Source organism: Galleria mellonella, unplaced genomic scaffold, assembly GCF_026898425.1.
Source record: "Galleria mellonella isolate WM207_F2 unplaced genomic scaffold, CSIRO_AGI_GalMel_v1 utg139, whole genome shotgun sequence".
Classification (NCBI taxonomy): Eukaryota; Metazoa; Arthropoda; class Insecta; order Lepidoptera; family Pyralidae; genus Galleria; species Galleria mellonella.
Window position 1 is genome coordinate 9,506,757 of NW_026441995.1, and position 26,943 is coordinate 9,533,699.

The window sequence follows — 26,943 nt, forward strand, 5'->3', positions numbered from 1 at the left end:
CATGCAATAAAATAAACATAAAGAAGATGTATGACGGTATGACGTGCACGCTGTATTAGTTGGGTGGCTTAATTTATTTTGTTGCTTCTTTTGGAAGAATAATTGTTTCATTGGTAAATCACCCCCTTCAAAGAAGTTAATATTTTTTATTTCATAAATTTCATCGAAGTTGTGAAAAAAAAACATTAACTTTCTTATGATTACGATAAGATTTCAATTCGATTTGAATCACATTTGAAACAAATATGGGTGAAGTCAGTTCGTAAAAGGGGCAGAGAATACTTACTCTTAATTACACTATGTATAAAATTATATTATATATGGTCAATAAATACATTTAAGATAGTTTGGTAATAAATTAGGTAACAAGGCGCCTACAACATTACAAGAATTCTGCGTGTCCAAGTTTTATGTTTCATGTTCCTTTTGACGCTTTAAGCTAAGCTGACTTAAGTATGATGAATGTCAAAACTTAATACTTTAAGGAAATAATTTCAAAACTCTCTTATGAAAATTAATTCTTAGGGTAAGGTTGCTACTATGAAGTCACACATAGCATTGAAAAAGTGTGCACAGTTAAAATATTTTCGAATGATTAATTATAATTCTTATTGTACTTCGTTAGTTAACATAAACCTTAGATATAAACTTAACTGATAATAATCTTATTTATTATTAATAACAGTTAAATATAAAATATTGATATTGTGTCCTAGAATAAATTGGAGTAAAATTCAGCGGCATTTTAGTAGCGTGTATATTTTTTGAGTAAGAAAATCTTTTTAAATATTCCCATCTTCTATATATTTCAATAATTTTGTGTACCTAAGGTTATGTAAGTGTAATGTAGGGTTCCGCAATAAGAATCTTATTCTTATGATTTTGTCTTAGCCAGTTATTAACATAAGAAATACACACAAGAGAAGAGAAACTAAAAGACATATGTGCTATACGAGTATAACCTCATACATAGCTTCAAGGTTGGGAACACTCGTTCGCTATATGTATAAATGTGTATTCTTTTAATGAAGGAGAAGAACACATTAAAACTGTATTATGCAAAAATGGACTTATTGATCGGTCTACTGATGTATATGCTAAGCTGATAAATTATAAAAGTAGCATTTATAAATATGTATCTATAAATATGTTGGGGTGTGAAAAAAATATTAAATGACGGTTAATAGCGAATTCATGGGATACTAAGTGGAAAAATAATGGCTACTTCAATATCCTCCGTGATGAAAATCACTGCAATATAGAAAGCGAAACTAGAGCCGGAAAACTTCTACTAATAAACAATTAAGGCAATTAGAAATGTTAATATGATAATGAACGTAAAATATTGACCCCGCTTTTCTAATACCGACCCTGCCATGCGTAGACAGTTTCTCCTTACTGTCAAGAATTTACTGACGCTGATACTCTTATAAGCACAATCCTATTTGTGCTATTTTCTAAAAAAAAACTATTATTTAAAGCAGTGTAATTTTTATCATTTAAAATTTGAAAATAAAACATACATATCAAAAACAAAATATTTGACATACCACATATATGTGTGTGTGTGTGTGTATATATATATATATATATATATATATATATATATATATATATATATATATATATATACATATATATATATATATATATATAAAAATAATTACTTAAGAAGAAACTGATAGTAACAGTAAGCACCTCCAGTATTCTGAGCATCAAGGGTCTGAATACAAAAAATATACTACTTGCAGTCCTTATAATAATGGGAATATGGTAGTAATTTTCTTTTTCCTGTTCTATAAAAACATAAAAGCTATCATTAAGCCTGCTTAGAGAGAGAAATGAGAACTGAATTTATAAGATGCATACAAGTGTGTTTATCTGATCAATTCGGTTTCCCATTTGGAAAATGTAAAAGCAGCACTTAAGCGTTGCTCAAATGTAGAAAAAAATTAAAAGACAAATAAATAATATATAATAATATATTTTGCATATAGCATAAATATAGTAACTGCATTGTATTGGTAGTATTTTTTTATTCCGATTCTAACTCGAAGTTCGGAATAATGATTTTCAAGAGGAAACTCAACAGTTACAAAGAGTAATTCAAATCATTGTAAGATGCAAAGCACAAAACATTAAAATTACAAAAATATGCAATTAATTTTAATAATAATAAATATAATAAGCGTGGCTGCATAATGACTAACCGGGAAACAATGTAGCCTAGATATATTTTTCTATTGAAACTAAATATTTACTATGGAATATTCTACGGGTATAACGATCATTTTAATTACATTGTGAAGGCGCCAAGAGGTGACAAATAAACTCGTTTTCATATTTAAAAACATTATGGATGTACATTATGGATGTACCAACACTTATATTTGTTATATTTAAATAAAACTTATTCCATTGCAAACATATATTTATTAACTTAAAGAAAGTGAACAAAGGTGGGAAAGCAACCGGAAAATCCGCTAGTACATACATGTCAACTAATGTCATCTGTTAATTAAGATGCGTTCCTTTTATACATATTTAAAGTAGGTACGTTCATCTTACAATATTTATTACTTAATTATATTTACTAGTACTATAAAACTTGTTTATCATTATGCACACAATAGGGATAATTAATTAAATAATCAATTATTAAGTAGGTAAGTATCTTATTAAAACATTGCGTATCTCTAACAAATGAGAAATATAATACCTATAAAATCTTAATAGCTGTACCATGTTAGTACCTATGCAAGATTTTAATTTTTTTTTATTAAATTTCCCTATTTGTTACTTGACATAAAAGTCCAATTTGGCTAATAAAACATCCCCTTAGGAGAATGATAATGATTTCTGTGTTGTCGACCTAACTAAAAAATATGCTCACGGCTGTAATCCTCAGTGGCGTAGTCAATAAATATATATATAAGAAAGTAACGGCGAATGTAACGGCCATCACTAGTATAAATTTGGTTTATTAACACTATTTTCTAACATATTAGTTGTAGGTATCTACTATCACTAAAATTGTTACCAATATTTTGCTTACTTGTTTAATGTAATTTAGTTATATTACTCGTATGTTGTGCGAAATGAAAAAACCTTTATGGTTAATTTTATGATTTTGAATCATGAGAGAATGGAGGTTTAAAATCTTGGTTTTCAGAAAAGGCTAATGGTGTATACAATTCATAGTGCAATTCATGTCTATAGGGAACGGTACCACTTTCTATTAATTTATTTACAATTTGCATAATTTTAATATTCTAGAACTTTAATTAGGTACATTTTCAATTAGTTACTAATTAGTAATCATTTATTTATTTTTTGTTATTAAACCGCTTTGTTGCTTTAGTATCTACCTACTTACAATATAAGCAAACAAAGCGGACCGTAGCTAATTCCCAACTCATTATATTCGACGGACACAAACAAATGTTTACTGATCATTATAAAGCGTTGTACCATGATCTCTATTTGCTTTGTTTTATTAACTGTTGATATTACTGCTAACCTTCGACACGGACAGCCAAACAAGCCAGCCGCTGTCTCGGTCGCGTGTCATTCACTCGCTCTAGATCCGCGTAATTACACGGCGTTCGAGCAAGTGAACCCAGCTCCCATACTCACATTAGTTGTTATTCATTGTTCTGTTCTGACGCCTCCGGTTAGTCAGTACGCTATATTCGTGCTAAGTGCGCGTCGGTACCAACTGCGCCTGCGTCTAAGTCATCAAAAACATACCTATAATGGCGCCTTTATCGGTCTTCGTCACGATGATGGTCCTTATCGGCCTGTCTGTAGCAGCAGTCGATATTTTGCATCCTCTCTCCGACGAATTTATTAATCTTATCAACACAAAGCAGAATCTGTGGAAGGCCGGCCGCAATTTTCCAGTAAATACATCGTTCAAACATATTAAGAAACTAATGGGTGTACTGCCAGATGATAACTTCGCGAAACTTCCAACGGTGACTCATGATGCTGAATTAATAGCATCGCTTCCTGAAAACTTCGACCCAAGAGATAAGTGGCCCGATTGTCCTACTTTAAACGAAATTAGAGACCAAGGATCCTGTGGGAGCTGCTGGGCTTTCGGTGCAGTTGAAGCTATGACAGATAGAGTTTGCACTTATTCAAACGGAACTCAGCATTTCCATTTCTCCGCTGATGATCTATTGACCTGCTGTCCAATTTGCGGCCTTGGTTGTAACGGCGGCATGCCGAGACTCGCTTGGGAGTATTACAAACATTTCGGCATCGTGTCTGGAGGCAATTACAATTCAAGCCAAGGATGCAGACCATATGAAATCGCTCCATGTGAACATCATGTACCTGGTAACAGGATGCCTTGCAGCGGTGATTCCAAAACACCAAAATGCACGAAAAGCTGCGAAACTAACTACAATGTGCCATACAAAAAAGACAAACGGTATGCTAAACATGTTTATTCTGTCAGCGGTGGAGAAGACCATATAAAGGCTGAATTATATAAAAATGGACCTGTTGAAGGCGCTTTTACCGTCTATTCCGATTTGCTCGCTTACAAAGATGGAGTATATAAACATGTACAAGGCAACGCTCTCGGCGGACATGCTATTAAAATCATTGGTTGGGGCGTTGAGAATGGAACCAAATACTGGCTTATTGCAAACTCGTGGAACACTGACTGGGGTAATAACGGCTTTTTCAAAATTCTCCGAGGTGAAGATCACTGTGGCATAGAAAGCTCTATAACAGCTGGTGAACCTTTGTTAGTAAATAATTAGTTTTATTAATATCATAAAATCTATGTTAATATTGTAATCATAGTCAAAGCAAATAGATCTTTGTATAATAAATAACCTAAGTATAATTTCAGCCTAATTTTTTTTAAATTCACGATTTTTACCTATTACTTCAAATCGCTTCAAATCAAGATTTGTAATCTAATCCAATAATAATTAATTACATCTTATTTTCTTTAAATAAAAACGAACGAGAATATGAATGAAAAACATTTTTGAAAAATTACGTAGCTCTCTGTAGAGAGATTTATTATAGTAATCTTCAAAATATTTATATTTAAAAATACAATAACCTATAACCACTTTATCAATAAAAGCAGGTCAACTTGAATATTCTGCTTACTAATGATATACGCAAAAAAATATGTTATTATAAATAATTATTTATTTATTTATTCTCTATTCACCACTTTACAAAAAAAAAATATGTACAAAAGTCGGACTTAATACTATATAGCATTCTCTACCAACCATTTCTGTTTTGCCAATTAATTATAAATAATTATAAATAAATTAATTAATAGTTAACTATAAATAATTAAAATTATTATTATAATATACCTATAATAACATTACCAAAGCCTAACTATAGTTATCAATCCGCATGCCATGGAACTGGCAACTACTGGCAAAACCAGGGGGTTATTAGGTATGTTTAGCAGTGGACAACTAACGGCTGATATGGTGAATCCTACTACATTACTAAATTGGTAATATTATCAGTAAAAGCGAAAGCTTGTATATATGTACTATATTTATTACTCAATCATTATTAAACACATAAACTTCAGTATAAGTGATTTTGTACCCAGATAAATCAGACATAAAGAAATCGTATTTGATTAAATATTGACTAGGTATTTCATTTTCCTATGAGTGGGGCGTATTCTGTCACCATATAAAGTGTGCATGTAAAATTTATAAACCTTTTTGACCATTATGCTTGTTTTTGAACTACAACAATCATCCTAACTGTGTCTAGTGAGCCCCATCTCATAACGTAGATATTGTTTTTAAGACCATCAGTTTCTTTGACTAATTTTATGAAAACCTATTAACTTTATTGAATTTAAGGACTTTCGTATAGTTTAATCGTTAAGCCTAATCAAGACTCTTGATAGTACCTACTTGCTAACAATTTACATTTTCTTTATTCTAAGAGAACTCTGTTGCGACCCGAGTCATAACCTAAAATGATAAGATAGTAAAATTCATTTCATATTAAATGAATCACGTGCCATATACTCTATCAGGTCGACCTCCTTGAAAATGACCTGGTATGGTCAAATAATTTAAAAAATTTCTCCACAGGACTAGTAATCACTAAGTTATAATTTTACTCATCAAAAACGAAAATCTCAATTATCAAGAAGCACTATAGCACTGATAGCCAATTTTCGAGTACAAATATTGGGTAATGGAGTCAATTATGAAATAGGTAATTACACAAATTAATAAAAAGAAGAATAAGATGAATATAGTAAAACTTCATTTATAAATACCAAGGCACTGAATACACTATAAAGGACTACACCTTATCCCAAAAATCAAGTAGTTACACTTGTAAAACATTACCCTCCATTCTTCGAGAGTAGAGTAAAAACAAATATAGGAAGTAACCTTTGACATAATAATTTAAATACGTATTATTTTTTATAAATAACTACAGCAAACCGCCCACTATTATGATAGCTTATAGTGATAAATAATCAATCACATTTTGTGTGCAGTCTCATTACATTGCAGCGATAGACACCTACTCGTATTGTACATTCATATATTAGTACCTCCTGATTTCAATATAATATCCATTTATGATTTAAATCATCGACGCCATAAAATTAGTCATTCAAATAAGCTAAATACAGTATCTTACATACTGACATCTGAGATTCTTACATTTTTAGTCATATAAATAGTGAATTATTCTTAATCCAATGAATCGTCATTTGCACGGTAATTTTTATGGTTCTGCCGCGCAATTCGGAATGCAATTTCAGTTAAAAATAATAATTAAGAAACTCAGACGACTGCATCAAAAATATTTATAGGTATCCCTATATTTTATGTCAGAAAAATTTGAAAACCCCTCATTATAAACAATTATCGTATATTAAATAAATAGCCATACATATAAGAACAATGAGTTATTTAACTACATACATAAACCAGACAATAAAGGAAAAGTGAATCATCTGAACTACATAATAAGAATTTTGAATAAATTATTTCCGATTTGTTTGTTGCTGTATTACGCTTCAGCGGAACTGGTCCGCGAAGAAAATTTCTCGACACGAACGTGCAATGAATCGAAATTATGTCTACTAAGTAATAGGTGCATTTTATCTCATCCTACATAGCTATAGAACAACATTAAATGCGTTGCTAATAGGTATGATGTCATATATAAAATCATACCACAACTATGATTATATTTATAATTTTTAATGAAATACAATAACAAATGTTAAACGTTAATAATAATATTAGTTTAGTATCTCTATAACAAATGATATTATCATACTTTTGTTGAGTGATGTTTTAATAAATGTGAAATATGAAGTGAACGCTCGCTTTGTTCAAGTTTCGCCGAAACTTGAAAATAAAATGAAAACGAAATAACACGTCTTCGACAAGGAAATAACACGTGTTCCTCTTATTTATTAATAAGTATCTCACTGCTTAAATATAGTGTAAATCCCCTACCACAGATAATATAATACTATTATCCACTACTATTAATTTCGTTAATATATCTAGAAAAAAAACATACTTTTTTATTATAAACTGCAAACCTACAAACATCTGACCTAATGTAAAGTGGTAGCCGTCGTCTATAGACATAAACAGCATCATATACGTCACATAATACTGATGACCATGATATAACACGTGTGTTACTATTCCAAAGTTATTACGCCTCCGTACTCTATAATTTATATACAAAATACGTGTACAAATAAAAAACAAATGGAAAGTATAACGTTTTTATTGTAACTAGATTAAATCATTCATTCCTGTTCTGTACATTGTGGGCACTACTATGCCTCTCTATGAACTTTATAAATGTCCGTCTCTTTATTCTTTTACAATGCAACGCATCTCCACGCTACATATCGAAACTTATTTGTTGTATGATGCAAATCTAATCCTAGGATATCACAAAACATGACTTGCCTTTTTCTTTGATACATCATAGGCCTTACTGTATACATTCCCTAAACTTAAGTTTATGTCGGTAAATAAAAATATTCAAATACTGTAGGTATATAATAAAAATGTTTGTCAAGTTACTAGGTACATATTATTTTGATAAGCACTATCATATTTTGTTGCAACAACTATGACTTTTACGTATTATAGGAATAGTGACTGATATGAAATGATTCATTATTATTATGTTCATTCTATCGAGAGATTACATAGTCGTAATAGCAAATATGCTATTATGTAGTTATGAATACTATTTACGAAGTCTCTTAACGACATGTAAACGAATCTCCCCCAGTCCTAGACAAGTGACATAATGAATCTATGTATATAAATTAAAAATTAATCGCTAAATGTGTTACTAAACGCAAAGTTTGAAAACGACTAGACTCATTCGACATTTTTTTATATTTGAAAAACTGTCCAGAAATATGTGAAAGGGCCATTTTTCTTTTTCCCATAAAAACTATTTTGCGTAAACGGTCTACTCTTGATAGAACAACGTCTGTTAAATCAATTAGTATAATGTTATCGTTGAAAATTTAATTTAATTTGTTTGAAGTACCCTATCAAGTCAATCTCCACGCCAAGATTGGCCAACTGACATGCCTTCGAATTCATCGTTTCGTCCTCCACTATTGTATACCATTAACATAGGCAAGTGCATCATTTCATTTTCTTCTATTAAAAAATATTATCCTTAGCATACGTATGAGAAAAAATAAGACGGGCGTTACTGTCTCGTTCTATTATGCATGCGGTAGCTGAAATCATTTTATAGATAGATTCGTTTGCTACTTGTGTAGGACCGCGCCGTACAACTGTTTAAAGAGATATTTCCCAAAACTACGTGAAAATTTCCTACCAAATTGACAATGACGCAGGACTAATTCGTTATTTTTGCCTTTGCACATGCGATTAGATAGTATTTGCAGTAGTCACAGAAAAGAAGCTAAGACTTTATAAATACTTGTACTATTATGTTTTAAATGTTTAGAGTAAATTTCCTACAAAATGGCCACCTAAACACAAATATTTATCTACAGTATTAAATTATCATAATTAGTATGATATTTTGTTGTACTACAACAGTTCTCATAATGACATTACTAACACAATTTCAGAAAAAATAATACATTAACAAAATTGATTTTTGTAGCAAAGTATAACTACGTTGGCATTAATAATTATATAATGATTATAATGTACATACTCATATTTTGTACCTATGAGTGTGACTACGTACAATGTGCAACCTTCTGTCACTATACTCATTCTAATTAAGGAGCTCCGCAGATAATAAAGCGGCTTTATTAACAGTGAATCTCTTTCTTGTCAGTTTGATCAAACATAGACTCCTTCAGACCCAATTTACAAATTTACTAAAACAACGTTTTAAGAGTAAAATTCTACCAAAGCGTAAATAGTATTTACTTTAAAACTACCATTTATAAACTATTTATGTTGTGTAAATTTTACTGGGCCTAATTTCATTTCAGCGGAACCGACTGTATTATCTACGCAACCCCTTTTAGATGCTTTTGTAATCAATACTAACAATTTGTAATCTTTACAAACAAATTTATTGAATTCAGTCTATAGTAAACAGGTAATAAGTATAATCTGTTTTTCTCACTGGACATAATTAGAAAACAATCTTAACATGCCTTTTTATCAAATTTAATTTAAAAATAAAACAGCCAAAAATGTTGCTTTGATATAAATAATCAATTAAGTTTGTATTATAATTAAATTTTATTTATTATGTAATTAAAAGAAATGTCTCTTTTAATTTTTATTTTTATAAAGTAAAAATATTTTTATTTAGACAAAAAGACATTAGAAAAGGTGTTTTCTACATTTTATAAATTACACAATGGCAGATTATAAATTTCACAATGGTACCACTTATTTGTATCAAAATGGCTGATATAATACCTCGTATATCATGCATTACTTTCCTTCAGCAATCAAAAATAAATGAAATACCTATATTCGCTTTAAATGAATTGTAAAATAATTTTAGACAATGCATTATACAAAAGTGCTGATACATCCCATACATTCATACAAATCGACATCCAGGATTGAAAAGTACACCATCATATAACATATTGAAATAAGTATAAATTGTATAAAATATATCTAAACACCGAAACCAATTATTATCAATTGAAAGTGTATAAAAAGGTTTATTAATTACTATGCGCAAAATTAAACATAGAATAGTATACATAATCAAGTCGGTTCCAAAAATTCATCAGTCTATTATAAAAAAAAAAAATACACACAATATTTATTACATAAAACCACTAACATTAAAACTAAGACTTAATAACAATGTCAAAATATCCTCTTTTGATTAATTAAATATAATAATTAATTTAAAGCCAATAATTAATGAAATATTTTACAATATCTTACAGTATAATTCCTACTTTTGTACGACTCGGACAAGTAGGGACTCGCTCCAAACAATATTATCAAAGGAACATAATTATAATATGATTAAATAAAAATTGAAGTATCATTCAGTCAGATAACGTTTTTGTGTTTTGGCTTTTTGAGAAATAAAATAAATATTTAACACACATCGCCTTTATAATATATCGGTTCAAAACTTACATCTAACTCGCATAAATGCTCTAGTGATAAATTGGAATGGCCGTTACAATTTTGAAAGTACTTTATCCACGAACATGATTTTCATAATCCTTCAATATCAAAAAATTGATTAGAAATGGACTAATACATGCATACCTCAAAGCCTTTCACATACCACCATAGCAGATCATAAATTCCCATTCCTCTTACGTTGAATATTGTCTCTACGTCATGGAATCATATCTAGTATTTGTGGTAAGGGGGTCGGTGTCGTCCTGTTGTCGGAATTTAAAAGCATTTCTGAAACTATCCCTCAGTCTCTCCATAAAGGTTTTATAGTCTAGGTGAGCTTGGCCAAAATCGAAGTCTGCTACTTCAACTGTGTATCTGTGGACACATAAAAATATGCATAAATATATATGACCAACAATCAAATCTGTGTAATTTTTATTGAAATTACTGTTTGAGTCACTTCCAAAAAATTTTATCTAATATTTTGTTAAACTACCCAAAGCTAATAGAAAGTATTTAAACCCAAATCTGTCATTTTTAAAATTAATTTTTGTTTCGTAAATTTCAATAAATTTTATAAAGTATTAGCCGAACTTTATAACCCTTGTAAGTTTTGTCAGAATTGGCTCAGCGAATCATAGTAATTGGATTGTATAAAAAAAATACAGTCGCACTATATTGTGATTTTCATGGTGCTGTTCATGTATGTAGGCGTTACCACGTGCAGAAAATCGTGGGCGCAGCTAGTAGCATATAAAACGAATATCCGACAGCCCTATTACAATTTAGTTAAAACACAAATATCTTACCTGGACCTGTGTTGGTAATATGCTATGCCGAACACCACCAATATGACAGCGAGCAAACAAAACACCACAGGTACCACAATAACCGACAACTGTGCATGAACTGAAGCTAAAAAATAATACAAAAAATATTAAATTAATACCATACTTATCTGGGTAGCTAACTTTATCTTGAGGCCTATTACAGGATATATACGATAAAACCCAACTTCATAAAAAACTTTATAAAAAAGTCAAACATCTATTAAGCCTCAATTTCCCGGTATGATATAAAATACCGAAACACTAAAAATTAAAATAAGTTTATAGATTTTAATTATTACTATTGATAAGTTTAATAAAATGTACCTATATATTTATAAATGTATTTGGTACCATTTTGCAATATATAAACCATTATACTGCTTTAGTAGTAATTTTACTGTCTACTTTCACGTCAAGAGGATTTTATCTTTACATTATCTCATGTTTCATCCGCTCTTCTCTTGCATGCACGCCGGTCAATATTATTTAAAAAAAAAAAAAATATCACTAATTCATTTTATTTACCTTTGTAGATATTAATAGTTGCTCTAGAAGCAGTTTTTCCAATATCATTTTCAATCACCACTACAACTGTATGTTGGTCGCTATCTGAGAAATAATGGACCAATGGGAATGTGTTTGACAATGTCCTAGTCTTTGTACTGCAAGTTTCGTTGCCTGTAATGTTGTATTGTCCAAGTTTGTACAATACACAGTAATCGAAGGGCGGTGAGCCTGTATACATAACGAGCAAGTTTAACAGGTCCCCATGCTGGAGCCAATTCTTACCCGTAATATTAATTACGGAGATTGGTTCTGAAAATAAAGACAAAATATCATAAATATAAATAAAAAAGTATAGCATTTACAATTCATACTAATATTGTTGTATCAGCCGTTAACTGTCCACTGCTGAACATAGCCTCCCCCATAAGGGGGGTTTTGCCAGTACTTGCCTGGCAAGCGGCTTGGCAACCACCGTTAAGCCTATGAACATGTTTTAAGAAGGACGCTGCTGGCCGTCCCTTCACCGTACGCTCGTTTAATCGCCTCTTACGACACCCACGGGAAAGGAAGAGGATGGCCTATACTATGCCGAGATACGCTAGCGGGGCACTAGTGAGGGATATTAATGAAAGCAGGTGAGTAAGCCCATAATAATAAATTCACTAGGAATTAAGCACGACGGATTTCAAGGGGAACCATGTTAAGGTCAACCTTAAATGAGTAGAGATAGAGTATATTACTGACAATGAAGCTGCTAGTCCCTATTGCCCCATCTTACCCCTATAGAGATTGAATGGACCTTGAAGAAGCTTGGACCTGCATTTTGCCAAGAAAATAAAACTTGAAAATAGGTGAAAAAAAGTATGAAAGTTCATGTAGGAAGTCAATAATGTCTCAAGTAAGGGAAATAAAATTCAATTCTATGCAGATAAAGTCGCGGACAACAACTAGTACAAAATATTTAAGTTTTACTTGCCACAACAGAACAAGCATAAAATAAACAAAAATTATTATGTACACACACACACAGTACACATCACACAGCACACAGTACACATTTGAATGCCAGATCATCCTAGGTAGTGTTAAAACTAGTGTCCGACCGAACTTTCGGTTTCGGTTTCGGCTAGTTTCGGCCAGAAATTCTACTTTCGGCCTTAGTTTCGGTTTCGGCTAAAAATTGACCGAAATTTCGGCCGCGCCGAAACTTTGTGTGTGTCTAACTAAAAGTTGGTTTTTTTAAGTTTACTTCCAACAGTAAGTCATAATTTTAACATGTTTTTAGATATAAATATATATGACATATTTGTTACATACTTTAATTAGTGTTTATTATTACTTTTTAAATATCTGTGTGTTTGTGTAAATATATGTGTAAAAAATACACTAGATTTCAGTATAGAAGAGCAATTTTAAATATGTTTCAGTAAGTTTCGGTTTTGGCCAAAACTGAGACTAAGGCCGAAAGTTCAGTTTCGGTTTCGACTGTAAAACCTGTTTCAGTCGGACACTAGTTCTCATTTTAAATGAGAAGTTTGTGAAGATGTTTTGATGATTTAACAAATATACTAATACAAATATGAACTTTAAATAACTGTAATCATATCATGCTTAAACTACTATATAGAATTGAATGTGCTACACGCAAAGACCACATAGTTGACTAATACAAGGGATACATTTATCCTAAACCACACGGAAAAACCGCAGAATACACTAATATTTGATAAATATTCTATAAGTCTCGAAGGGTACACTACAAATAAACACAGAGGTTCATTAGACACCGATTTAATACTAATCGCCGAGACAAAGGCGGGCGCAGTCATTTGTATGTGCTTAGTACTACCCACATCAATAACAAAAATTGAAGTAAATGACACTGAAAATACATATAGAATAAAAATATATATATCATTAACACTCACCTCTAACACTAATGGTCTCTTGATAATATCCATATGTATAATTTTTGCCTATAGGTACAATACTGGTATTATGACATATGTAATCTTTATAGGAATTATTTTTTTTCACAGTTTTGTTTGACAATGCCCGTCTTACTAACTTATGGGTAGGCAGCATTTGATTATTACTTGATGCGTGACTTTCCGTAATGATTTGCGATGGTGCCGTTGCTAACGGAATTACAGGTTTGGGTGTAGTGGTTGTTGTAGTGGTAGTTGTAGTGGTAGTTGTAGTAGTAGTTGTAGTAGTAGTCGTAGTGGTGGTAGAAGTAGTAGTTGTGATAGGTTGAAGAGGCTCATTATTTGCAACCACCATCGCTTCAATATAATGATCATTCATCAAATCTGTATATGTGTAATTGAGGGTGAAATCTGTAGTCTGATCTATGTAGGAACAGTCTTTAAACCAATATGTAACAATTGTTGAAGAATTCCTCTTTAAAAAGTCCAATTCCTTATCAGGTAATTGTATGCGGTGGATTACAGTGCGATTAACCATGACAAAAGTGTTTGGTCTTACTTCATTATTCTGGCTCAAAACTAAATTTCCATTGAGTGAATCTGGAACATAAAATTATAAATATAGCAACAAATATACAAATGCATAATGGAACAGTGTTGATGCACTGAACTGTCTCACTCTGAACTCTCATAGAGTCTTATCTAGTTAATAGCACCATAGTAGTTTATTTTTTTATACCAAAAATCTTTCAATTGCTTGGGTACCTCTGTCCTATTCGTGTTTCAACCGTAAAGCAGTGGTGTTTGCATGGCTGTGTTTCGTGTGGGATATGGCGTGAATTTACTGGGTATGGAGGAATAACACCTGAGTACTCAGGAATGGCAACGCATGAGGGGTATCATGGGCGAAACAGTATACTCTGTTAAGTCCATGGTACTGCTCATGTCTATAGGCGACGGTTACCACTTTCCATCAGGTAGGCCGTCAGCTTGTTTGCCATTCTAAGTTGTATAAAAAAAACATAGAGTAAGGCAATGTCTCGTAGCCTCTGGTCTAGTGACTCTTATCACAATCTTAGGATCACTGACAATTCTCATAGCTCATCTCTGTACCAAGCCTAGAAGATCAAACAATTGCTAAGGATAATTAATGATACTTACCTGTTAATTTAAATTTAGTAACAGCTGTGGCCACTGGATACCAAATTCCTACAAAACTCTTCAACAGCATTACTTTAGCACTATAATCACCAGCTTCATATATAGATCGAGGATACTCCACACTCCAATTTGAAATAGGTGAAGATTGTACAAACTAAAAGAAAAGAAAATAAAAATCATTAATACTATAAATTATACAGTTCATAGAGATTTTTAAAATATTTGTTGCTCATTAATACCTAGAAGACTATAATTATATATTTCCTAAGTAAATAATGAATAAAATAGAATCACACACAGAGAATCACCATAAAATTCTTGCTCCAGTACTTTTGGTTAAATTGTATATTACAAATAAGACAATTCATACACTTCCATCATAATAAAAATTCAGGTAGAACTGACACTCCTGTGAATTCAGTAATAATATCTCTTATCATGAACCTATGCTATGTAGAATACATCAGATCAAAAATTATTTGGTAAATCTAAATAAATTTGTGACAACCCTCTGAACCTATGCAGGCTCTGAAGGGAAGAAGATAACATTTTGGCAGCTTTGCTACATTCAAAATAAAGGAAGATATAGGAGTGTAATTTTTAGCTTTCTTGTCTATTTATTTTATTCTTATGCCTTAATCTTCTTTTATATATGTCGTAGCTAGATCTTAGAATTAATCACTTCATAATGTGGTCTGGCCATATCAATGCATAATCAGTGTTCAACTATAGGAAAAACTAAACAGCTCCTTCATGATATAGTCTATCATTAGTGATCATATCATAAAATAGTTTTATTATACATAGTTAGAGGTGCTAATATTATTTTATTTTTGTAATGCATCTTGGCAGGGGACAATTATTATGTTAAAAAGTTATTAAAATGTGTCAATTGATGATAAAAGTCCCACTTTTATTTTAAAGTAATATAACCTATTGTAATTTAAAGATTTTTATTAAAATATTTTAAGTTTTATGTTGATGGTTCAAATTGCAAACCTACTGCTTTTTGTAGTTACAAGAAAAATATATAAAGTTTCTTCCTTATTTGAAATTTTTATGAAAGCTTTGATGTCATGGAAACTTTACATTAATGATACTGAAAAGTGAATTGACATATTACCAAACATTGATGTTTTCATTGATGATGGCCATATCATGAAATACAACTATTTTAAAAAGTATAGAATAGATAGAGTAGAAGTATACAATTCTAAAATCTAGCCACAACATATATTTATCTTTTAAATATTCTGTTTTTTATTCTTGACATATTTAATAAAACAAGTATAATAATCTGAGTATGTTAGAATATACTCAAATTATTATACTTGTTATATTATGATAAGTGTTACTATTTAACAATGCACATTATTTTCTTCATTTTTTACTACAATGATTTAACTTTGCAATGACCTTATGAATTATAAAAATTTAAAAAACTATAACTTAAATCAAAATCTCCATTCCCAGGCAAAATATGCCTCAAGGCATAAAAGAGCAATTTGTTGTTAAATATGGATACTCTTCCCGAAATAAAAAAAAATTATATAGGATCCTGATACCTACATTTTCATATACAGTTTTGATCTGTTTACCATAGTGTTTTGTAGAGGTCCTGATACCAAACCCTTCTAGCCTACTTCTATACCAATTTGGCTTTGCTATAACACAATCACAACAGTTTACCTCAAATATGAACACAAACATAAAACAATTAATAGGTCATTTTCATTATTCATAATATTCACAACTTCAAATAAAATTTATTCAAAAACTAGTAATGGCAAACTGACAAAAATTCAGCACTTTAGAGTGTACTAATGAGTATAGTCTTCAAACTTTCAGCACAGACTAAAAGTACTGATATAAAAAACTGAATTGTTGATGATCCCAGACTCACAGGCGGTATAGAACCCTTAAATCTTAGGAGAGATTTTGCCTCACTCTGCGTGTTCTAGCACCTGTACAAATGGATTGTGCTAGAGGAATTGTTCAATATGATGTCCACAGCCACTTTCTACCATTGTATGGCTCACCATTGACAGAGAGTTCATCCTCATGTCCTACAGCCTCAATGGTCACATACTGCAGGGTTTCAGAGATGTTTCCTCCCACGAACACTCAGGTTGTGGAATGAGCTCCCTGTTGAGGTTTTCCCAAGAGACTACAGCATGGGGTTCTTCAAAAGGGGGGTAAAGAGGTTTCTTCAGGGTCGGCAACGCACGCGTAATACCTCTGGTATTGCAGGTGTTCATAGGCTACGGTAACCACTTACCATCAGGTGGGCCGTATGCTTGTTTGCCACCTCAGTGGTATAAAAAAAAACACTACTCTTTTGTGTAATTGCTGACTGCACCGTAAGGTGCTTACTTGAACATACTCACTTGTGCAGTATGCTGTGGTTGAGCGTCATCCCAAAAGGAAAATTTAAGGCTTTCCCCTGTCACAAAGTCAGTCACAGACGCTACAAATGTTATGTAAGAACCACGCACTGCTGGCCCATCATTAGTAATAGACAACTGAACTCCAAATACGCCTGAAAATTAACAATAAAAAGGATAATATAAATTTTAATGGCTAGAAACAGTATTTGTTATAGAGTCCACTTAACTAATAATTGGTTGAAAATTTTAACCAAATATTAATGAACATTGAAAAAGTTGTTAAATATTAATCTAAAAACGCACCCCTCTCAAATACCAAGATAAAGCAGAACAACAAAATAACACGGGCCATATCGAAATACATTTAAATGTTCAAACGCGTATTTGGTTTTTTTAGTCTAGAAACAAACTATGTAAAGCTTAAAAATATTATCCACTATTTGATAAACACATCCGTAAACATTACTTTTAACTTGAATATAATAAAAACGCAAATAGAAGACTAAGTCAGTTTATTTTTTTCTGAACAAATTTTTATATACTTAAGTTTTAGGTACGTCGTCATCCCTATCCATCAAACAAAACATGTCATTGTTATGTCAGTATAGTAAGATTGACAGCGACTTGTGGCTTTTTTTTTACGTAAATTATAAAAATTTTGAGATAGAAAAATTTTGAAAAGGATACTAGATTTCGAAAGGCATGATAATAATAATGTTTTTAAGTGTCTTCAAAGCTTAAATTAATACAATAAGCTATCTCGTTCTTTTTTATTAGTATTACATAAACTACGTATCTATATTTATTTAATAAAAAAAGAACTCTTGCGCATAAAATAGATGCTAAAATTATAAAATTAAAATGGAAATAAAAAGTCATTACTTATGACCGGTAAGTATTTTAAATTTAAAGAATATTTATTTGTAATGCAATTATCTAAAAAAAATCCCTCAGAGTTAAATTAAAATTCTTGAAATGATTATTTTTTTAATATGAACTTAATTATTTTCGATGAATCAATCACTTTATTTTGTAATTAATAGGCACATAACATTTATATGATACGTTGGTAAAATACAATTTGGTCCTCTATCATCAATCTTATAGGCATAAAAAGTATAATTCTTATATAATTAAGTTCAAACTAAAACTTTTCCTTAAAACATGTGTGAGAATTTTCCCAAAAATTATGTATGACAATTCATTAATTATATTTGTATTATGTAGTTACCCATTAAAACCACACCTCTTAAAATAAAAATATTTTAGTCATGGTTATATGTAATTGTAATACAATTATAACTGTAAATAAGGTTATTTTTCTTATATGCTTGTAGGTACGTAGTGCGTATATATTTTTCAGAAATAAATAAAGAAATACTTTTTTTCAGGTGCTGTTTCAGGTACAACTCAGTTGACGTGCATATGTAATTCTAATTATTGTTTAATGCGCTAAAGTACATTTGCGTTATTTACCTGTCCAATTGATTTAAATTTAAAGTAGAGCAAAACAAAGTAACTAAACATACCTATAACTCTTTTATTGGCCATGTTTTTTGTAAAATTTGTAAATTTTATGTTATGAAATAGCTAGGTTTTTTCATGACAACAGTTGATATCGATATTTTGGACAGTGGTCAACACTATGGATATACCTTTTTTTATTGTGTTGTTACTTCTAAGAACAAGGAATTATATAGAGTGATATAATTGTCAATGTATAGCAGCCTAGTGTATAGAAAATGTTATACGGCCGTATAGCCATACCAAATTCATAGACAACCACCTTGCATACTTTCTACATAAACTATGTCGAATATATAATGCAGTAATATAAAAATTGTTATTGTCAAATATTTGACATATCAAACATTTTCTATACACTACCCTACTACGATTCGAGAAAAAAAGGAACTGATAGTATATCTCGTCCTCTTTTTGCTAATAATATTAACATAAGAAGAAAAGAGATAACCATATAGTTTATTATACAGTTATTTTATCAATATTTCTATATAATTCTTGTTCTTAGTGTTACTTTAAAAAGATAAAATGCTTTCATTAGGTTTCGTACGTATAAGACCGCTGTCCACTCAAAATGACTTGCTCTGTGTTCTTAATTAATCTGTAACCTGACAAACTGTCTGTTTACGGATGGAAATTTAGATACCTACTGAACGAATAGTACCTACTTTTAGGTGTCTATTATACTGATAAATTAGGAACCTGTTTCCGTATAGACTCATAATTACTTTCCAAATCAGAAAGTTCATAATATTATGTTTTGTACGTTTTAATCTGATTACTTTTTTCTAAGACGTTATGATTCTGATGTGATTATTTGTGTTGATATAAAAATGGCTACCGTTTTCGATAGTCCCTTCATCAGGCAAAGATTACATCGACTTAGGCATCGTGATTACGACTTTGATGAAGATCAACGATTTGGACGATGCGACTGTACCAGTTATTCTTATTTTGTGCTCTCAATGGTTCTTTTTTCTGTCGGTACCGTTATTACAGTGCTTGCATTAGGAGATGCAGACGGCTATATTCTTAGCAATTTAGGACACATGTGGCTAGTGGGACCGATATTTATATGTTCTGGAATGATGGTTGCTGTAAAAAGTATGCTGTACCTACGTAGAAAAAGCGTTATACAAATGTTGCTTCATCGCCGTGCTTTGATAAGGGTAAGTTTAATGTACATAAGTAATATTAAAATATATTAAACTTGGATATTACTTATTTATCTTCTGCAAAGACATTTAACAAAAAAATTTGACTATTTTCTTAAATATTTGTATGCAATGAAGATCCCTTTTATAGATCAATTTAGGTAACTACCTTCATATAATAAAACAACCTGTTGACCATGTTTTGATATAACCATATTATTTTGATTAAATAATGAATAGTATTTATACATATTACTTTACAATAATGTTTTATGAATAGTTTCAATCAAGGAAAATTGTAATTGGTATCCTCTTAAAATTATTGTAATTTTATTTGCATTAATTATAATTTACTGTATAAATCAATTATTACTCTTGTATTGCCTAATAATATTTTAATTTACAGCAAAAAACAATGAATAAATTAAATACTTGTATTAGATAAAATTAAATAATCATTCAATATTGTAATAAACCTGGAATTTTTAAATTATTAAATATTTGGAATGTTTTCATTTTAGATCTATTATTAATTTTAGGCCATAATATTCCAGAACTCTGGCCCACTGTTTTAATCACATCAATTTCAGGATATGGCGGCTATTCCAGCAGAACAAGCATATGGTGGGCAAGTACCAAGGACAGCATCTAATGCCACACTGCCTCCCTCTTATGATGCCTTAATATCAAATGCTGCGACCAGCAAACCCCAGCCTTCCAGTTCAGAACCTCCACCTCCTACATATGATGAGGCTATGTATCTCATAAGTGATGAAAAATTGCAAGTGGAAAATAAAGTTGATGATAGTGCCAAACAAGAAACAACTTCTCAAACACCTGATGTTTCAGATAATAGTAAACCTTAAAAGGACCAGATGTTTTGTTATCATTAGCTATGTAAGTATAATACTTAATTCTTCCTTTTGTACTTATCATTTCTACATACATAGTCATTATTGATATTGCGTATTCATAGATGTGCCTAAAATGTTAGTAATATTGTTATGTCGGGTTTGTTTTAATGGTCATTTTAAAAAGAAATATATGAAATATTTAATCTTAAAATGACTTTGAACAGATTAAAATTATGTTTATTATTATATGGATTAATGGCTGTTTACACAGATTTTGATCACATTTAAGAGAGCTTTACATTATTTTTATGTTTATTTCTACATTTCTCTTTTCTTTGTCAACTCTCAGACATTCACCATATAACAAAAAAAGTATGATATAAAATCTTTTTCAGTGATTTTAAAATTCTAGTTTAAACACAACAGCTGCTATCATCTCTGTGCTGGTCTATGTGAAAAGACACTAAGACATAACAATATCATTCATTCTAATTTGTTCAGATTTAGATTAGGATTAAATGTTTCAACAAATATTGGAGCATTAAACCTAAATTCACCATCATATTCCTTTATAAATATCTAAATGGTGAATCACAACTAATAAAATCTTTAAAATGAATCTATAAACTTGTAAAATAATAGAAATGTTGAAATTTTTATAAGAACCATTACTTGCTCTATTTGTGCCAAAATGTATGGCCTAATGCATAACCCAATATTAATTTTGTGATGATTTTTTACAATATGGGAAACATCTTATTCTGGGCTCATTAAATATAATTATTATCATTAAATATATAATATAGTATATACAGTCAAAGAGTATAAACCATTTCCAAATCAGCCACTTCTTATATTTTGTATAATGGGTTAATATCTTTATTTCTAACAAAATAGACATGAACCATAAAATAATATTAGAAATAGGTTATTGGTTAATGAATCTGGTACATTGATAGACCAGTTCTAAATCCTACGTTGAAGTTTATTAAATTTTGTGTCCTTCATGAAATAGGGGAAATATAATTAATATATTTGATCATGTACAATTGGGCCTAAAATTGGAGATCTCTTATTAATATTCTTAAAAGGCTTAAAATTATTAATGCAACAAGTTACACTTAATTTTATATAAAAAACTCAATTTTCAAATGGCAATCTATTTGCATTAATGTAGATTACATTGCATTACATACAGGTGTGTAAGTAAAAATGTAAAGTACAGGCTATTTTATAGCAAAGATATAAACTAGAAAGTAACTCTTAACTGAAATGAAATTTTTACTTTTTTGATTAATTGAGACAATCGAATATACAATCGATATTTTGCATGTAATTGACAGTTACAGCCATTTGTCTCAAGTAACTTCATTTTTTACAGTATATTGATTAAATATTATATGCTAATAAACTGTTGTTTATGATTAGACTCTTGGCAATTTATTAATTGCAAATTGTTATAAAAATATTATTAAAATATGAAAGGTGTGAGTCAAACTCTCTTCAAAACTTTTCAATCACACAATAATTGAATGGAATATGATTTTCATATTTTAATAATATTTTCTAATAAACATTAAAAAATAAATGCTCTTTAATTGGACCATCTGATTTTGTTATCTCAATGATACCTACACATCTGCTAATAGGGCCTTTTGTAAACACTGAAAATTTCAACACATATACATAGTGCAGTGTGTTCTTTAAATAAGTAAGAAAGTTGGCATTCAATAGTACAAAAGTATCTTTTTATTCACTTTTAATTAGATATACTAGTTCTATTTATAGATCTCCTATATTATTCATAAAAAATAACTTACCAAATTATTCTAGAAAAACTACACATCAGATTATTGAATGAAATAAATTTATCAGATCCTTATTTTTTATGAATACGAAATATCTCTTGAAATTACTGTTATTAATTTAAAAGAACATTTCAAACCCAGTGTAAAACAGATGGTGAAGTTATTGTTTACTATAAGTTTGCTCCACTATAATGATCTATTATTATAAGGGGTTATTTACGTACACTGAGATCAATTCTGAAGTGTTGACTTCCTTATCTCTAAAATTAAAATTTTAATTAAAATACATTGTTTCAAGCATTTTTAAAGTAGATTATTAGTTATATCTTAAGGATTTTGCTACAATATTGTATTGAAATTTTAGATGCAGAGATAAAAAAAACTGCCGCATCAGAATTGACCCCACTATATTCCTAGTTGTATATTTATATGTGCCTCATTTACAAAATTTGTATATGGCATAATTTGCAATTTACTGTTGTGAAGACTGATGCATTTACATTTAAATTATATGTATATAGATTGTTGTCCATAGCAGTGAAATAATGCATTATGTTATAGATTAATGATTACTTTTAAAAATTGATAGTTTTTGATCTGAAAAATAATGTAAGAGTATAAATTCAAAAGAGAAAGCAACTATTATATATTCTACCTACTTAATTGCCATGCAAATAAACATACCAGTGAATGCAGGAGTCATAACAATTCTTAATACATATAACAAATTTTAGAATATGTGTAACAATTATTTTCTGTATCACTTCTCGTTAAAATTTACTGTATTTATTATTTTTACAAATGGTGCAATAATGTGTAAATAAATTATAAAAAAGCACATGAAATGGGATTTGTGGTAAAAATGAGAAGCAATTTTGATTTTTTATTAATTGAAAAAAAAAATGCATTGATACAATTGTTAATTAAAACATATTTAGTTCTGAATATTTTAAATTAATATATTTTAAATTAATATAAAATATTTTTATATGTATACTGATGTACTCATACATTTTAAGTTGTATGCTGTGGTCTAAATACATTAAAAAAATAAAAAATGATATTATGAAATAATCACCAAATTATTAAATGCAGAAAATTATATTCCCAGTTATATAAGCAATAAGTACTTACTTAATCGATAAGTATGGAACAGGTTAAGTACCTAAGTATAGCTACTGTCTTATTTCCTTTTAATAATAGATATAAGCTTGCTAAGGAGTAGGTACTTAGCAGTTCATAAATAAAGCAATTAATGCCATAGAAATTTTATAGGCCTTTATAATTTGCCTTTGCTAAATGAAAAATGTGCCTTTTACTTTATTAAAAGCTATAATTATTATATTTAGGCAATAAAAATATAATTCGGTAAATAAGATGGTAGGAATAACTTAAAGATTTTGCACAATGTGCAATACTTAATATGAAATCTCTTGGGCAGGCTTCGATTTTGTGAGTAGCAATAATATAACATGGCTTTCTCTATATTTTTACTGAAAAAGTCAGTAATAGATAAGTATCTTATGACCATCTTAATATATTTTTGTTGTTATTTCAGTTATTTGTTGTATTATTGCATCTTTATTTTATGTATTGAAATTTTGTCATATTGTACTAAATGCATTTTACATTAAAGGTTACAAAAGTGTGCTTAGGCATTTAATCCACAATATTAACCGTTACACTATTGATAAATTGAGAACACTTTACTCAAAGTTTATCAATAATAAGAACATTAGTTATATGATCTCCCTGGCACTATTACTTTAATTAATTATACAATTTTTCAAGTTATCACTTTGTTTTATTAAAAAATTTAAGCTCTTTTTAGTATTTACATTTCATTATCACTTAATACTTATTGATTGAAGTTTTATACTAAAATATTGATAAATTGGCAAATAGGTGCATCCATTTAAGTCAATCTACCAAAATATTTTGCTCTAAAGCAAACATCTCTTAGTTGTGGCCATTGAACAATTACTATATCAGCAATATATTGTAATATTTTACCAGTCAAAGATAGTGTTCTAACTCTGCATATACTTTCAACAAATACTATTCGACAATCTAAAATTAATATACATCTTAGTAAAAAAGCAACAATACAAATGGGTACACAACTGCCTGGACCATTACAAAATATAACATTTGGTTTAAAACGATAAACCACTGGAATAGTTCTTAATATTGCATACAATGTACTTATAACTGATGACAAATAAGACTGTTTAACATTCCTGCTTCTAGGTATTCTACTAATAGAGAATTTGGTACTTTCAGAATTGAGTATTTTCACTTCACTACTTACATCATTATCAGCAATAATATACAAACGTGGTTGGTATTTCTGAGTACTTAGTTTTTTAACAAGCCTTAACAATTCAGTAGTATGACCACCAGATCCAATGCAGAATATTGTTTTCAAGGTGGTCTCTTGGCTTACTAACTTACAGTCAGATGTACAGATTTGAAATATTAAATAAAGAGCTCGAAATAAAAATATTGTTGGTGGCAATAATATTAAAAAAAATAAGATATTGAGTGCTTCCATTTCTTGCTAAGAAGTCTGCAAAAATTAAACAGAATTTAGTGAAAAACAAAAAAGAATTCATACTTTACGTTTTTCATATAGGCATATATTTTATAGTAATATAATATTACCCAAATCATTGTACAGTTGGTACATATTAGCATGATATGAACTACTTACATACCTCATACAAATGTAGTATAAAATATATACTTCATTTATTTTCGTGTTATATGTCTTCTCAAAAAATAATATTATTTCAACTTTTTGGTTTATACAAAGAAACAAAACTTATTATCAATAAAGTTTGAAACAGGATTGAACGGTATCGATATTGGTGAAATATTTGTAATGAAGTAAAAAAAAAATATCAAGTCTCGAAATAAACTCGGGCGACGACTAGCTAATACGTTAAAGAGTTAAGTCGGTTATTCACGGCTTTGGCAACATTATGCTATGTTACCAAGTTGGTAACTGTGAAAGATACTATTATTACACAAGACACAAGTTAAAATCGTTTACTCGTTATATTCAATTCGTTCGTTCAATTAAATATAAAATTATTTTTAATATATTTAGTTGAATTATAACAAATACATTAAAAAGTTATGCCTCAGATGTCTTTATTACATGATGAATCTCTACTAAATTATAAGTACAATTTTTGAAAACTTTGTTCCTTAATATTAATGTACCTAAATGTCAATTTATTCATCAAACTTATTTTTTCCTGTCATAATAAATCATCGTCTTGTCGAATTAAACTGGTAACGAATCAAATCATAATAAAAGACACAATGACTTCAATTTGAATCGGTCGACCATATTTATGTTACATTATTACATAAATTGTAAACTAATAAGGAATTACTAAATAATACCATTTTGAATTGAAGGCTTTCTTCCATGTTGATACGTACCGTATTATTTTTACGTAAATTGATTTATTAACAAAATTTTAAATTATTCAATTAAATATTTGTTAACTTCTTTGTTCATACGGAGTAAGTACTATTTTTGAGTATTAGATTTATTCCAGCTAGTGTCAAATACGTCGTTTTTATATTGTTTCTGTTGTCAGTATTTGTTAGTGTTGTAACTTTTAGGTAAAAATGATCACTTGAGTGTTCCATAACATTTAAGGAGGGGGGGGGGGGGGCGGAGAGGGAGTACAGAAAAATGTTACAATGATCTTCGAAATAAGCGTTTCGTAATACTTAAACGTCCTCTGAGTCAAATCAATCCTTCTATTTAAAGAATAGTCACAAGAGTAGGTACCAATATATTCGAAACTAAAACAAATAATCGCTACGTTACAGTCGAAACAAAAAAAAACTGTATTATATGCCATAACTAAATTTGATCACCGAGATAGGGTATCTTATTAATAGTCAAAATTATAAAAATAACGTAATATTTCTGTCAAATGATTAGCACCGATCATTGTATGTACATATGTGCACAGACCTCTTAGAGAACTACGTTGCATTATATTGTCTTACCTATTTTCTCTGTGGTCAATTATAGAAATTTGTAGTTAATACTAAGTTTGCATCATTTCCATTATAATAAAAAAAATATAAACTCTATTTAACGACTACATTAAATTTGGAAAATTTTGGTTATGAAGTAGGTAGA

At 29.8% G+C, this 26,943-nt stretch overlaps 4 protein-coding genes across 5 annotated transcripts; 2 read left to right on the forward strand and 2 right to left on the reverse strand.

Moving 5' to 3' along the window:
• Nucleotides 1–3,529: 3,529 nt before the first annotated feature.
• LOC113510551 (cathepsin B) lies at nucleotides 3,530–4,861 on the forward strand. Its single transcript, XM_026894006.3, has one exon. It carries the CDS (start codon nucleotides 3,756–3,758, stop codon nucleotides 4,773–4,775), a length of 1,020 nt encoding a protein of 339 aa, XP_026749807.1. The 5' UTR covers nucleotides 3,530–3,755; the 3' UTR covers nucleotides 4,776–4,861.
• A 2,905-nt stretch (nucleotides 4,862–7,766) lies between these two features.
• LOC113518670 (uncharacterized) lies at nucleotides 7,767–18,011 on the reverse strand. The gene is made up of 7 exons (XM_052903314.1): nucleotides 17,736–18,011; nucleotides 17,433–17,584; nucleotides 15,046–15,199; nucleotides 13,885–14,484; nucleotides 11,975–12,265; nucleotides 11,429–11,534; nucleotides 7,767–10,994 (listed from the first exon to the last, which is right to left on the reverse strand). Exons 1-7 carry the CDS (start codon nucleotides 17,794–17,796, stop codon nucleotides 10,832–10,834), a joined length of 1,527 nt encoding a protein of 508 aa, XP_052759274.1. The 5' UTR covers nucleotides 17,797–18,011; the 3' UTR covers nucleotides 7,767–10,831.
• A 1,543-nt stretch (nucleotides 18,012–19,554) lies between these two features.
• LOC113516528 (uncharacterized) lies at nucleotides 19,555–24,566 on the forward strand. The gene is made up of 2 exons (XM_026900945.3): nucleotides 19,555–20,125; nucleotides 20,701–24,566. Exons 1-2 carry the CDS (start codon nucleotides 19,790–19,792, stop codon nucleotides 20,974–20,976), a joined length of 612 nt encoding a protein of 203 aa, XP_026756746.1. The 5' UTR covers nucleotides 19,555–19,789; the 3' UTR covers nucleotides 20,977–24,566.
• LOC113516527 (UDP-N-acetylglucosamine transferase subunit ALG14 homolog) lies at nucleotides 22,890–25,732 on the reverse strand. 2 transcript variants are annotated; one of them, XM_031909289.2, is made up of 2 exons: nucleotides 25,486–25,732; nucleotides 22,890–25,341 (listed from the first exon to the last, which is right to left on the reverse strand). In XM_031909289.2, the coding sequence occupies exon 2, from the start codon at nucleotides 25,324–25,326 to the stop codon at nucleotides 24,688–24,690; it is 639 nt and encodes a 212-aa protein (XP_031765149.1). In that variant the 5' UTR covers nucleotides 25,327–25,341; nucleotides 25,486–25,732; the 3' UTR covers nucleotides 22,890–24,687. The 2 variants fall into 2 exon arrangements, with proteins under 2 accessions (XP_031765149.1, XP_026756745.1); XM_026900944.3 differs by having other exon boundaries at nucleotides 25,490–25,731.
• Between the last annotated feature and the right edge of the window lie 1,211 nt (nucleotides 25,733–26,943).